Source organism: Ornithodoros turicata, chromosome 1 (assembly GCF_037126465.1).
Source record: "Ornithodoros turicata isolate Travis chromosome 1, ASM3712646v1, whole genome shotgun sequence".
In the NCBI taxonomy this organism is placed as follows: domain Eukaryota; kingdom Metazoa; phylum Arthropoda; class Arachnida; order Ixodida; family Argasidae; genus Ornithodoros; species Ornithodoros turicata.
Window position 1 is genome coordinate 160536428 of NC_088201.1, and position 12039 is coordinate 160548466.

At 43.3% G+C, this 12039-nt stretch overlaps 1 protein-coding gene across 1 annotated transcript; it reads left to right on the top strand.

Annotated features, from left to right (window-relative positions):
* The first annotated feature begins 10192 nt into the window (after nucleotides 1-10192).
* Nucleotides 10193-10966, top strand: LOC135379139 (uncharacterized). The gene has a single exon (XM_064612390.1). It carries the CDS (start codon nucleotides 10193-10195, stop codon nucleotides 10964-10966), a length of 774 nt encoding a protein of 257 aa, XP_064468460.1.
* Nucleotides 10967-12039: the final 1073 nt, after the last annotated feature.

Genomic DNA, 12039 nt, shown 5'->3' on the forward strand with positions numbered 1-12039 from the left:
ACCTACGATATCCAAGACATAATGAAAGCAAGATTTGCACTGACACTTGATCTTTAGTAATGCTTTCCAAATTTTGTAAAATATCACCCTGGAGATCCAATGTTACGCAACCAGGTTGAATGTTCATAGCGCACACCTTTAAAGGTGTGAAAAAGTTTACAGTGTAGAATGGATAAGCCACTCCAAGCGGTTGGAGGATCATCTTTCGGCATAGCAGCTGCACAAGTTCCTTTGTGGCGGGTCAACCAGGCCCCTACACAAGCACCAAAGGGATATGGACATGTTCTCTGTCATGCCGGATCTGTGAATGTGTGTGCCTGCGCGGCCAATATACCGTTGTTCCACTGTGAAATCTTCCAAGTGAGACAAGAGCTATCAGTGAATGCAAAGTTGCTGCGGCATATCATTCGAACTTCAGAAACAATGTCCATATCATGTTCGTGTTTTGCGCAGCTGCAGCAGATTGCAGTTTGTGATTTGGCAATATCTATCTCGAAAAATAAAGCAGTTTGTGTAACAGAAACAGCCAACAACTGCCGCATTTTGTTATTTATTTCACTCGACGCGAACGAAAATCCACAACCACCCAGAACCGCCAAAGCGGGGGAGAGGGTAGAGAACAGATGAAAGCGGGAAAGGGGAAAGTACCCCCAGGTCTCACTCAGGCACTCACAGACCACCCAGGGAGACAGAAAAAAGCAAAGCAAAAAAGCTACTCAACCGTCGTCCAACGATTGGCCCAACGCTAGAGGTCACGTGAGTTTTTCCCGACAATAAAAATATACTACACGTTCATCCCCCTGGCAGTTGGAAGGGTTGGAAGTTGGAACTTGTACGTTGTACGCGTCGCAGCAAGTTGGTTTTGCTTCAGTAGCCGTCGCAAGGATGGTGTATCTCCTGTGCAGTATTTACGTGTATTTCAGTGCGCTTCGTAAGGCAATGCGATGACAATGGTTCCTGTGCAACACATTGTCGATTTCCCGGAAGAGTTTTGACGCCAAGAAGACGTAAACGGCGTAGGGGCAAGAACGCACTGTGAAACGCCGAATGGACTGCACGTCAAGAATGTTTGCAGGTATGAGTGATGACCGCGTGATGTTTTGATTACTATTAATTAGATGTTTCATTTTAGAAACTTCGGAGGAACTTGAAGAGAAACAGGATAAGATGAATCTGAACGTACGGTGAAGAGGAATGCGGTGTATGTCGCGACCTGCATGGAAAACAGGAGTGCCGTGTCATCTTCTCTAAGAAAATACAAGATGTGAGGTGGCCAACGAACGAAAGCTCCCAGTGGTCCGCGAGTGCATCGCACAGTCAGGCATGTGCTTTGTCTAGACACAGTGAGTGATCAGACTTATACTACGTGGTATGTACATGTAGAGATGTATTGATTATTTCTTTCTGCTCAGTGTATGCTTTTCACAGAATAAAAGGTAATTACTTGAGCAATATGTGCATTTCTACGCATTATTTTCGGTCATGCATTCAGTGGTCCCAGCTGCTAAGTGGCCGGATCCCGGATCACTTAGCAGAGGGGACCACTGGATCAATTCCACTGGTTCCACTTCAAGTGGGACCATCGTGAAGCTGGTTCCACTTTCAACTGGTCCCAGTCACTAAGTGGTCCCACACTCAAAGTGGGACCTGTCCAATAAACCACTTTGAAGTGGTCCCACTCGAGATTTTTGCCTGGGCCTGAAACGGCAAAAATCCTGAAGGTGAAGAACGATTTCGCTTCAGATCCGCGCCTTCATACTGATATTTCAAACGAGACCAACTCGCGGTTATAAGAAACGCTTCCACTTGCGGACAGTTTCAGTGTCAGACGGGTTGCTAGAACGACAACATCAAGTGGGAACAACAATACAACGCCTCTAATACTCTCCGGGCTTACTGGAACGCACCAAATTATGCCGACTACATGCGGGGACGAGATACGAGAAACGTCCGTTACAGCAGCCAAAGTGAACCCAACAAAACGGCGCATGCGCAACAGACAGGGCTGGCTGGTGACATGGTGAACAAGCAAGGACGCCCTTCGCGGGCGTTGAAACATGAAATGAGCATGGAGCCGACGTCTCCACTCAATGGCTCAGAGGCCGAGATATGACGACGGTAGAATCATACTATCTCTTGGGCTTGTAGCGGTTCCAGGATGTTTCGGGAAATGCTGAACGATTTTGAAATATCTATGAATGTACGGCGCGTGAAAGAATGGTAAATGACATGAAGCACACAAAAAATGTATATGTACTTACTATGTAAATATACTATATACTATGTAAATCCCTTGTCCAAAATTCCTTTCGTCTGTTTTGCTTGCGAACATCATGATCGGGTTCAGAACGTCTTTATGCTGCTACTAATTACGGACTGAATTCGGACCAGTAACAAAATGAATGGACAGAAATTTCCGTATAAAAGCTGTATACAGTGTGCTTGATAAAAAAATTGATAGGAGCTGGTTACAAAGTGGTTAGGAATTCCGGGTGTACCCTTTTACCCACTCTTAATAATAAAACTTTCGAAATCCACGCTAAGAAATCCACCCTTCAAATTCCAATCCTTTGAAATCCAAGCTGTCAAAATGAATCACAATGGGTCTATGCAGTCCAGTGTTAAGCATGGTTTTACGTGAGAAAATCAGTGTTTATTTATTTATTTATTTATTTATTTATTTATTTATACTTCTAGCGTCTTAGACGCCCAAAGAAGGAGTGGGATTACATACACACGGAGAAACATCTTGCTCCGTAGCAGCCGCGGATATACAGAAAATTTATGAACCTCGAACACCATGTATATACCATATATCAAAACCATCTACACACGCATACAACCTTCACATAAGATTACAACAAACGTAGCAGCACACTCTACCTATAAATTTGCGATCGCCAGCATAAAACTCGACAAGGTGTCACACCGTACCATTTCTTCCGTCAGTCCGTTCCATGCCAAGAAGTCCGTTCGTTTAAGAAGGTCACACTCCAGAATAACGAGTCTTTATGCAATTCTGTGTCGTATTCAGTATGTATCTCTCAATTCTTCCTTAATTTAATTAAGTTACAAGCGTAAATAACTACGCGTATGAATACTAGGAAAACAACACTTCAGCGGTTCGGCCGTTCGGCTACCATTGGGGATGTGGCTATTTGAGAAAATGGAGTGACGACGAAGCCTTATGGTGTTGCGGGATGTGTTGCATAAAAAGGATAATCAATGCAAGCTCTAATAAAGCGTATGTTTCTTCTGCCGATTTCGTCAGGTATTTTTCAGACGTGTATTTTTTGGTGTGCTAACACGCGCGTGCAGCTCATGAAGGATTTCATGGGTGAAGTGACATTGATGCAGTCGTAGCTGTTTTGGGCAGGAAATCGGGTAAAAAATGGGGGAAAATGTCCAGGATGAGCAACATATAAAACGTACCGCAAAACTGCTGTGTCGACCATTTGTCACGACGGTAATCACGTGAACATCATGTAAACGTCTCTTGCGTTCCTCGGCCTCAGCCTACGAAGAACCGCTAATGCTATGTTTGATAAAAGCCGCGAAAAGTGGTTCAGCAAGGTAAAACAGTGCCGGGAACACCGTCACATGAGGGATGTGTTTAATTAACAACAACAACTTTATTTTTGACCTTGGAGAGTGGGGAGTTTCATCGCCGCAGGCGGTACTCTACCCCATTGCTGGTTGGAATGGGGGGAATAAAATAACGAGCCCCTTCACAATAACGATCGAAGTCCGATGGTGTCCAGAAATGTCAGAAGAGCTTTGAGCGCAGAGCGTTGCTGGGCTGGATTGGGCCAGGGACCAAGCAATTTCGATAGGGAGAAAGGGCGAAAGTCCAGCTGACGAAGAGACTCGGAGGGTGTGGTTCGGGAAGGTTGTTAGTGAGGGCAATGAAGAAGAATATGCTCCAGATCCTCAAGAGCACCACAGTGGCAGCAGGTGGGAGAGTCAACTTGTCTCAAGCGGTAACGGCACTGAGCTGTAAAGGCCACATCGAGGCGCATTGCGAACGAGTGTTTTGCAAAAGACGAGTGTTTTGTGTTTAATTAAATCACAGTGAAAGATAGCAAAGGACTGGTACTGGTCATGTAGACAGCCGATCTCGTTCACCAACACATCAATGGATTGTATAAATAGTCTTCCCGTCAATGGACAACTGACATTTTCCTCCCGTCTATACTGGGCAATGTTGACCCAGAGCTTGGTTTTTGGATGCCACAAAACACTTCTTGCCAAGATGGTGCACTGTGACTCACGGACTGTGACTCAATGGGGCATTTACAGCTCAGTGTCATTACCACCTGAGGCAAGTTGACTCTCAGATACTGTCAGTGCTGTCACTGCTGTCACTGATACAGCAGTGCTGTAGAAGACCCAGAGTATATTGAACATGAAATGACTGATGTTCTGAGGCTGGAACAACATAGAAGGGACAAATACATACAACGCCTCAATTTGCCTAAGAAATTAACGATGAAAGATGAAAGACATTTCACCAGAGTATATTCTGTCATTGCCCACACTACCAAGCTTTCCAAACTGCCATTTTCAGATCTCTCAATAATCTGAATTCCTGCCCCTCTCTCTAAAATTGCTTGGCCTATGGCTAAATCGAGCCCACGAATGCCTGCTCTCAAAGCACTTTTGGCAATTTTGGACTCCATGGAACATTATTTCCTTCCTCACACCACAAGCAGCTATGGGGTAGAGTATCGCCCAGGCAATGAAACTCGCTGTCCATCTCAAAATAAAGTTGATGAACAACGTCTGCAACTTCTACGAGGTGGTTTAAACCAACTACATGTAACTACATGTTATATAAACAAAATACAGAAACCGACACTGAAGATTTCTGTTTAAGTTTAATTTGTACAAGCTTTCGCGTGGAAGCCCACGCTTCCTCAGGTAGGACCTGAGGAAGCGTGGACCTCCATGCGAAAGCTTGCACAAATTAAACTTCAACAAAAATCTTCAGTGTCGGTTTCTGTATTTTGTTTATGTGATCTACAGGACTTGACACCCTCTTCGCATACACTTCAGCTACATGTTATGCGTAACCTAGGAATGCTGGTATGTGGGTGGAGTGGTTAGTTTACCACAGTACCACATAGGAACACAAATGGCTGATAAATCTGCTACAGAATCTGGGCCAAGACGATGAGCACTTGGAATCGTAACAGTTTTTAGTACCATGCAGAGGAAGATAGAGTAGAGTACCTTCAAACTTTGTACTACTTTTTCTGAATTACTTGTAATTATGCAGCAGCTACATAGGCAGCAGTTCAAATGCTACTCACAATTACCAAAACTTCATGCTAGCACTCAATTCTTTTTACAAACTTTGGTTTGTGATGTGATGAATGTTTCGGTGACTCCCATAGGCCCGGTTTCACCAACTTTGGTTAACTGAACCAATATCAAGGGTTGCCAATTATTGAACTTAACAGGCACTTCTTTTTTCCATCGGTGATGTGGTGAATATTTCAGTAATAACTCATTTAGTGAAGCAGATAGTTTAATGACCGTTCATCTTAGTTCAGATGCTGAAAATGTTGGTGAAACTGGGTCATTATGTAGACTTTGTGTTCTGGTGCCGTGCAATGGTTTTTCGAGGGATTCACACTACAAAAAAGGTTAGTAATAAAGAAATTTTTTGGCATACCTACCTACATACATGTCCCGAACAGCACGTAAGAAGCTCAAAAGAATATAAATGTCATCATGACATTGGTAGACACACTGATACCGAAACAAATCGGAAGGGGAGGGCTGGGTTCCACGAAGGGGCACTTGTTCGCTGCCTCCTTGTGAAAGAAAAGTAGGACCAAAAGTCGCGTGCTCTCTCAGAGACCACCGTAATCCCCATAAGACCGTGCCTTTTAGACGCGAACTCGACCCCCCTAGCTTTGAGCTTAACTGTACCAAACTGGTGGCTGTGTTGAATCGTGTGATGTCATTTGTTTTTATAATGAACAGTATGATGTCATTTGTACCGTTTCCAAGGCACTTTGAACAAGGGTTTTGTATGCCAGCAGTGTACTGTCTACGAAAGGTAGTTTTCGTGTCCACTTCAAGAAGACAATTTTTTTAAGAGGCTTAGAGGATGCGTAACTACTGTGTGATTTCCACTAAATATCACAAGAGAGGTGCACCCGTAAATACCTGAAACCCTCAACTCAATTAATTGTAGGATCAAAGTTACATGGGAATATATTGAGGTTTGTCTTGTTCACAAAAGATATCATTGCACAATCTGCAAAGTTCATCGGTGGTTGCCGTGGACTACATCAATCATAAACACTGCAAACCACTCAGTGAGCATAGTCAGTCCGCGGTACGTAAAGTGAAAAGCGTCATTGCCCATTGTGAACATGCCCATGCAACAGTGCTTGTGGCTTTGCATTTCTCACTAGTTTCTTTCATCACTTTGTTATGAGATGACTAATGCTTTGCCAATTCAACACGAACATACTTTGTAACAACTACTTGGAACTTTGGAACAACTTTGCAAAGCATATGTACTCGTATGCACTTCCTTTAATCGCTTCATGAGTATTTCTCCCGTAACATATCTCACCAGGTGCAGCATGTCATGTAGGTAACTCAATTTTGGCACAGTATTTGCATGATATGTCCAACAAGCAGAGATATCAAATATTTGTGCCAAAATGGTGTGCCACGTGTCTGTGTAAAGACGAGTCGCTTAGATGGAATAGGTACAGCATCTTGATGCTGAATGCAAGAAGTTAACGTTTGACAACATATATATCATGGGTTAAATAGAGCAGTATATCATACACATCAGAAGAATGCCAACACTTCAGTGCTTTACTTTTACCTATTATTCCAATGTTTACTCTCCCTTCTATTGGAATTATGCATTTCAGAATCATTTTGTATTATTGAACTTTAATTTGGCAATCCTTTCACATGTCATGTGATAGACAGGTTAGCAATGTAAGCAATGTTTATGTGCCTCTCACAACCTGCAGCTGTATGCAAAAATACTCCAAAGACCGGGGAAAGCTGGTTATGTTATGTTGGAGTTCTCTACTTTTTTGTCTGCATTTTTATGTATGAGGCTGTTTTTGTGACAAGAGGGCAAGGGTGCTGGCAACGTGGAACATGTTCACAAAAATGCAGAACCAGAGGGACACACACACAAAAAAAACATAAACACAATAAAAACACAAAACATAACACAGTCCCAATCATTTTGTCGTGTCCTTTTTGCTGTGTCCTCTGTTCTACACTTGTTTTTTTTTTTCATGTGTAGTTTCTAGATTTTAAGCCCAAGAGCAGTTTCTGTAGAGGCTGCTGAGAACATGTGAAGCATACATTTTCTCATTCTCACATTATGCTGTAGGCAGTGTGAAATAAAACTCAAAAGGAATTAAATGAGAGACAACTCATCAAGATTAGTGTGGGAACATTGCAAAGGAAAAATAATTCTAAACGATAATGGATTCCTATCCGATTTAATGGTACAGTATCAGATAAAAGTTATTCACATAATATTATCAGATGAAAGTAATTCAAATAATATTAAAGAAATAGCCGCGCAAATTATCAGTCAAGCAGTGAAGCTGGCTGCAGTACACTACAATGTGTCACATGTAACAATATCAGTGTTTCCAAAACTGACACATAAACCTTAGGGAGGCCGCAATAGTCAAATCGGGGGTTACACCACTTGGGGAAAAGAAAAAGAAGATGAAATGAACCCCAATATGCGGCAAAAGCAAGGAAACTATCTCGCTACAACTGTCATATATTGAAGTTGTTTTTTTAAAAAAGTAGAAGTTCAGTTCAGTGCACAAACACTCGGGAACCGAGCTAACGTGCTTTCCGTCAGGTCCGTCGCATTATTTCTCACTGTGTCATGACGGATCCCCTAACCTACAGCATACGTCACTTGCGCACAGTAGTATAACATTTATATTATTGTATATGTGTCAGGGCGCACACAGGCACAGAAGAGGAACGATATCAGCTGGCGCACACATAGCCATCCCGAAAACTATGCCCATCTTCGTTGATGCACCTACGAATCCACAGGAAGACCGCCGAGGCTTTCCCACTCGGATTAAGTATCTGTACCTTGAACTGTAAACAGTTTGGTGTACACTCCAGAAAACGAGAACAGCTGATTGCCGATTTCATGGGCGCGGCCATGCGAGCCGACAAGGACAGTTCAACAGAGGAGCAATTTGAACGCGAATGTGGCGCTAGTGGTGGGCGCAACAATTTGCACTTCAAACGCCGTAAAACACCAAAAAGTGAGCAGCGAGGATGCTTGCTTGCTAATTTGTCATTATTTGGGCCTGTAATCCACATCAGGGTTCAGAAAGGCTGCTAAATGCCGATGGCCGGAACAAGAAAAACGTGTTTGCAATGTTTTTTGTCCCGTTGCGGTTCAAGCGAATATGCCTTTGTTGTGCTTCCTTCCTCTGTTTTCTTTTTTTTTTCTTTATCGTTTTTTACTGTTGTCGGATCGTTCCGGAGCCCTAGCTGGAAAAGCTGCTCCTGTTCAGTTCCGGTATAAATCGGAATGTGGAGGCAAGGGGAACAGTCCACTGCTCCTCGAGCTTTCACGGTGCTGGCCCTGCCCCCCCCCCAACTTTTGTATATGCCGTACTTCTCAATCTCTAACTCCATGTCCCGCAGTGCTCTCCTTCAGGTTAGGTTAGGTTGGGTTAGGTTAGGTTAGGGCTCGCTCCCCCTTGCCGACTTCCGAGTTAGTGCGAGCGAGGTATCTCCACAGTGGAAAAGCTGAAACGGTGCACTACAAACCAATGTCGCCTCTGTGGATAATGATTTGAAGCATACAGATGAAGGATTCATCTCATGTCTAAACCGATACTGCCAGCAACTGTGCTCTTTCAGTTTCTCAAAAAAAAGAAAAACAGCTTGATAAAAAAAACATCTTAGTGAATTATGGAATTCAGAATGCCAAAATACCTTGCAGATAAGGTTTTCCTCCACTCGCATACGCGTAAGTGCGAAACTAATGTACACGTAGTCCTAGTTGTTTTATTTAAAAAAATATGTATTAAAAATGGCTACGACCACTCTCCCCACGGGGGATGCCTTTGTGGCACCCCGTTTATTTTGCGTGTTGTGTGTGTGTTTCAGCTTGGACAAATTTTCATAAAAAAGTCACGAGAACACGTCATTTTCACAGTTGAGTTCTACGTACCCTTATCTTTTCCAAGAAAGACTATAATGACTAATAAGGATGCCTAATCAATTAAATTCGTTAATTAACTCTAATAAGGACGTCTTCAACAAAAGCCAGATACCGATATGGGAGACTGTCCTAGTTAAAATCCACACCACGTTTAAAATTTTTGAAACACGTACGTGTATTAAAATATCCATCCCTGAATTTTGACATGCAAATGGGGAAAACCGAAACCGTGGCAACCACGTTTGGGGTGGTGATCTTCACGGTACGGGATACTTCTGTATGTCGACTGCGCTCGCAACTATATTGTCTTGGCTCGGAAACCGTATCTTTCTGGAACGTAGAGAGGGAAAAAGGAATCACAACACACGAATATACTTCAAGTACTCTTCTCCTTAGAGAAGCGTGAAAGCGAGAGATTTATTGACTCTAGGTTGCACTAGTGTCAGCGCGCTGAGCGGTTGAGCTGGAATTGGAATTATAATTGGAAATGAATAAAAAATAATAATAAATAATACTAAAGAGAAAAAGAATGAAAAAGCGTTATCTGAGCTGATCGAGCTCGGTTCATTCTGGAAATTGTTGCACCGACGGCTGGCGCCACGTTCGAACTTACCTAAAATTGCTCCTCTGTTGAACTGTCCTTCTCGGCTCGCATTGCCGCGCCCATGAAATCAGCAATCAGCTGTTCTTGTTTTGTGGAGTGTCAAGATAGTAGGCGCACCTATCGCCATCGGCATCTCCAAGCCAAAGAAGGAGCCAAAGCCAGACTCCAGATAAATCGTAAGATGTACTCGATATGTCGATATACTCGGACATACCTTTGTAACTATGTAACCATTAAACATCGTTTCTGACATGGTGTCAGAAGCGGGATTAGAAACAGCAGACAGAAGACCTCGAGAAGAAACAATGTAGCGCAAAAGAACGGATAGAAGACGGCGCCGGAAAAGACAGGAAAGAAAATACGCAAGTAGGAATTCCGAAACTATGGCAGACTGTGGTCTGAAAACGCCCAAGCCTCTCGATGTCTCATCGCAGTCGCCGAACACATGGGACGATTGGCTACAGAGCTATGAGTGGTATGTTACAGACATACAACTGCACAAGAAACTCCCAGAAGTCCAAGTCGCCAACTTCATGACAGTTATCGGTCAGGACGCGCAGAATGTGTACAGAACGCTTTCCCTCAGCGATGAAGAAAAGAAGCAATTGGAAGTCGTGAAACAGAGATTCAAGGAACACTTCACGCCAAAAGCTAATCACGCCTATGAAAGATACAAGTTTAACGAACTGAAGCAGAAAGAAGGCGAGACGTTCAACGAGTTCCTTACCGCCGCACGACTCCAAGCGAAGATATGTCAGTTTGGCGAGCTGACAGACGAGCTACTTAGAGACCGTATTATCGTCGGTATCAGGAACGACGACGTCAGAGAAAAATTACTGAGCGATCCGACGATCGATCTGCAGAAAACGGTCAACACGTGTAGGGCAAGTGAACAGGCATCTCAACAGCTCAAAGAGATAGCGAACAAAGATACAAAGGTATTGGACTCCATTGGAAAGAAGAAAACGAAGAGTACACAAAAGATGGACACAGAGATGAAAGAGCAAACAAAAAAAAAACGACAGGACCAAGAAAAGCGTGTACCTTTTGTGGAAGGTTCCACAAACCTAGAGAATGCCCCGCATATGGCAAAACTTGTAACAAATGCCATAAGATGGGACACTTTGCAGCTGTGTGCCGAACGAGCAGAAACTTAGCACAACATAACGTCCACACGATTGATGAACAACATGACACAGAAGTGATGTACGTGTCCGAATTGAAGACTGAGGAAAACAAGACAGCGTGGCATGAAGAAATCCAATTCAAACATGGAACCAAGGTCACTATGAAGTTAGACACTGGAGCCCAATGCAATGTCCTCCCATACAAAGTAGTCCAAGAAATGGGATTACAGGTGTTCGATACATCTGTCAAGAGGATCTCATCCTACAGCAATCACAAAATTCCTGTGATTGGAGAAGTTAGAGCTACATGCATTGTACATGGACAGACAGCAGAGCTGAGATTCCTCGTTGTGGACTCAGATGTAACACCAGTTTTAGGTCATAAAACGTGCGAGACCCTCAACTTGGTAAGAACAGTGCACACTGTCCAAACAGTACAAGAGGACGACAAAATATTTCAAGATATGGGCTGCATAAAAGACTTTGTGTATGATGCTGACATAAAAGAGGAAGCAACTAAGACTTTGGTGAACAGGCCACCAAGAAAAGTTCCATATGCGATTATGGAGGAAGTCAAGCAGGAACTCAGCATAAAACAGAAAGGAATAGTTGAAAAAGTCGTGGAACCAACACCATTTTGCAGCGAGATGGTCCTGGTGAAACAGGAAGGAAAAATAAGGATCTGTCTCGACCCAGTAGAACTCAATAAGGTTCTAATCAGACGTAACTACCCACTCAAGATTCTGGAAGAGATTGTTGCTCACCTCAGAGGTGCCAAGCGGTTCACTCTCTTAGATCTAAAGAAAGGTTTCTGGCAAATGAAAGTGTCAGAACGCACAAAGAAGTATCTGGCCTTCAGCACACCCTGGGGCAGGTACTGCTTCAGGAGAGTCCCATTTGGCATAGCTACAGCACCAGATGTTTTCCAACAGGTTATCAGCAGAATCCTAGAAGGTATGCCAAACACAGTCAACTGCATGGATGACATCCTGGTGTATGCTGGAACAAGCGAGAAGCTACAAGAATATACACACAAAGTCATGGAAGCACTGAAAGAAGCCGGCGCAAAGATTAACAGAGACACGTGTGTGTTTGACAGCAAT

What these genes read in the sequence shown, in the direction of transcription:
- LOC135379139 (XM_064612390.1), top strand. Translation starts at nt 10,193, where the DNA reads ATGGCAGACTGTGGTCTGAAAACGCCCAAGCCTCTCGATGTCTCATCG.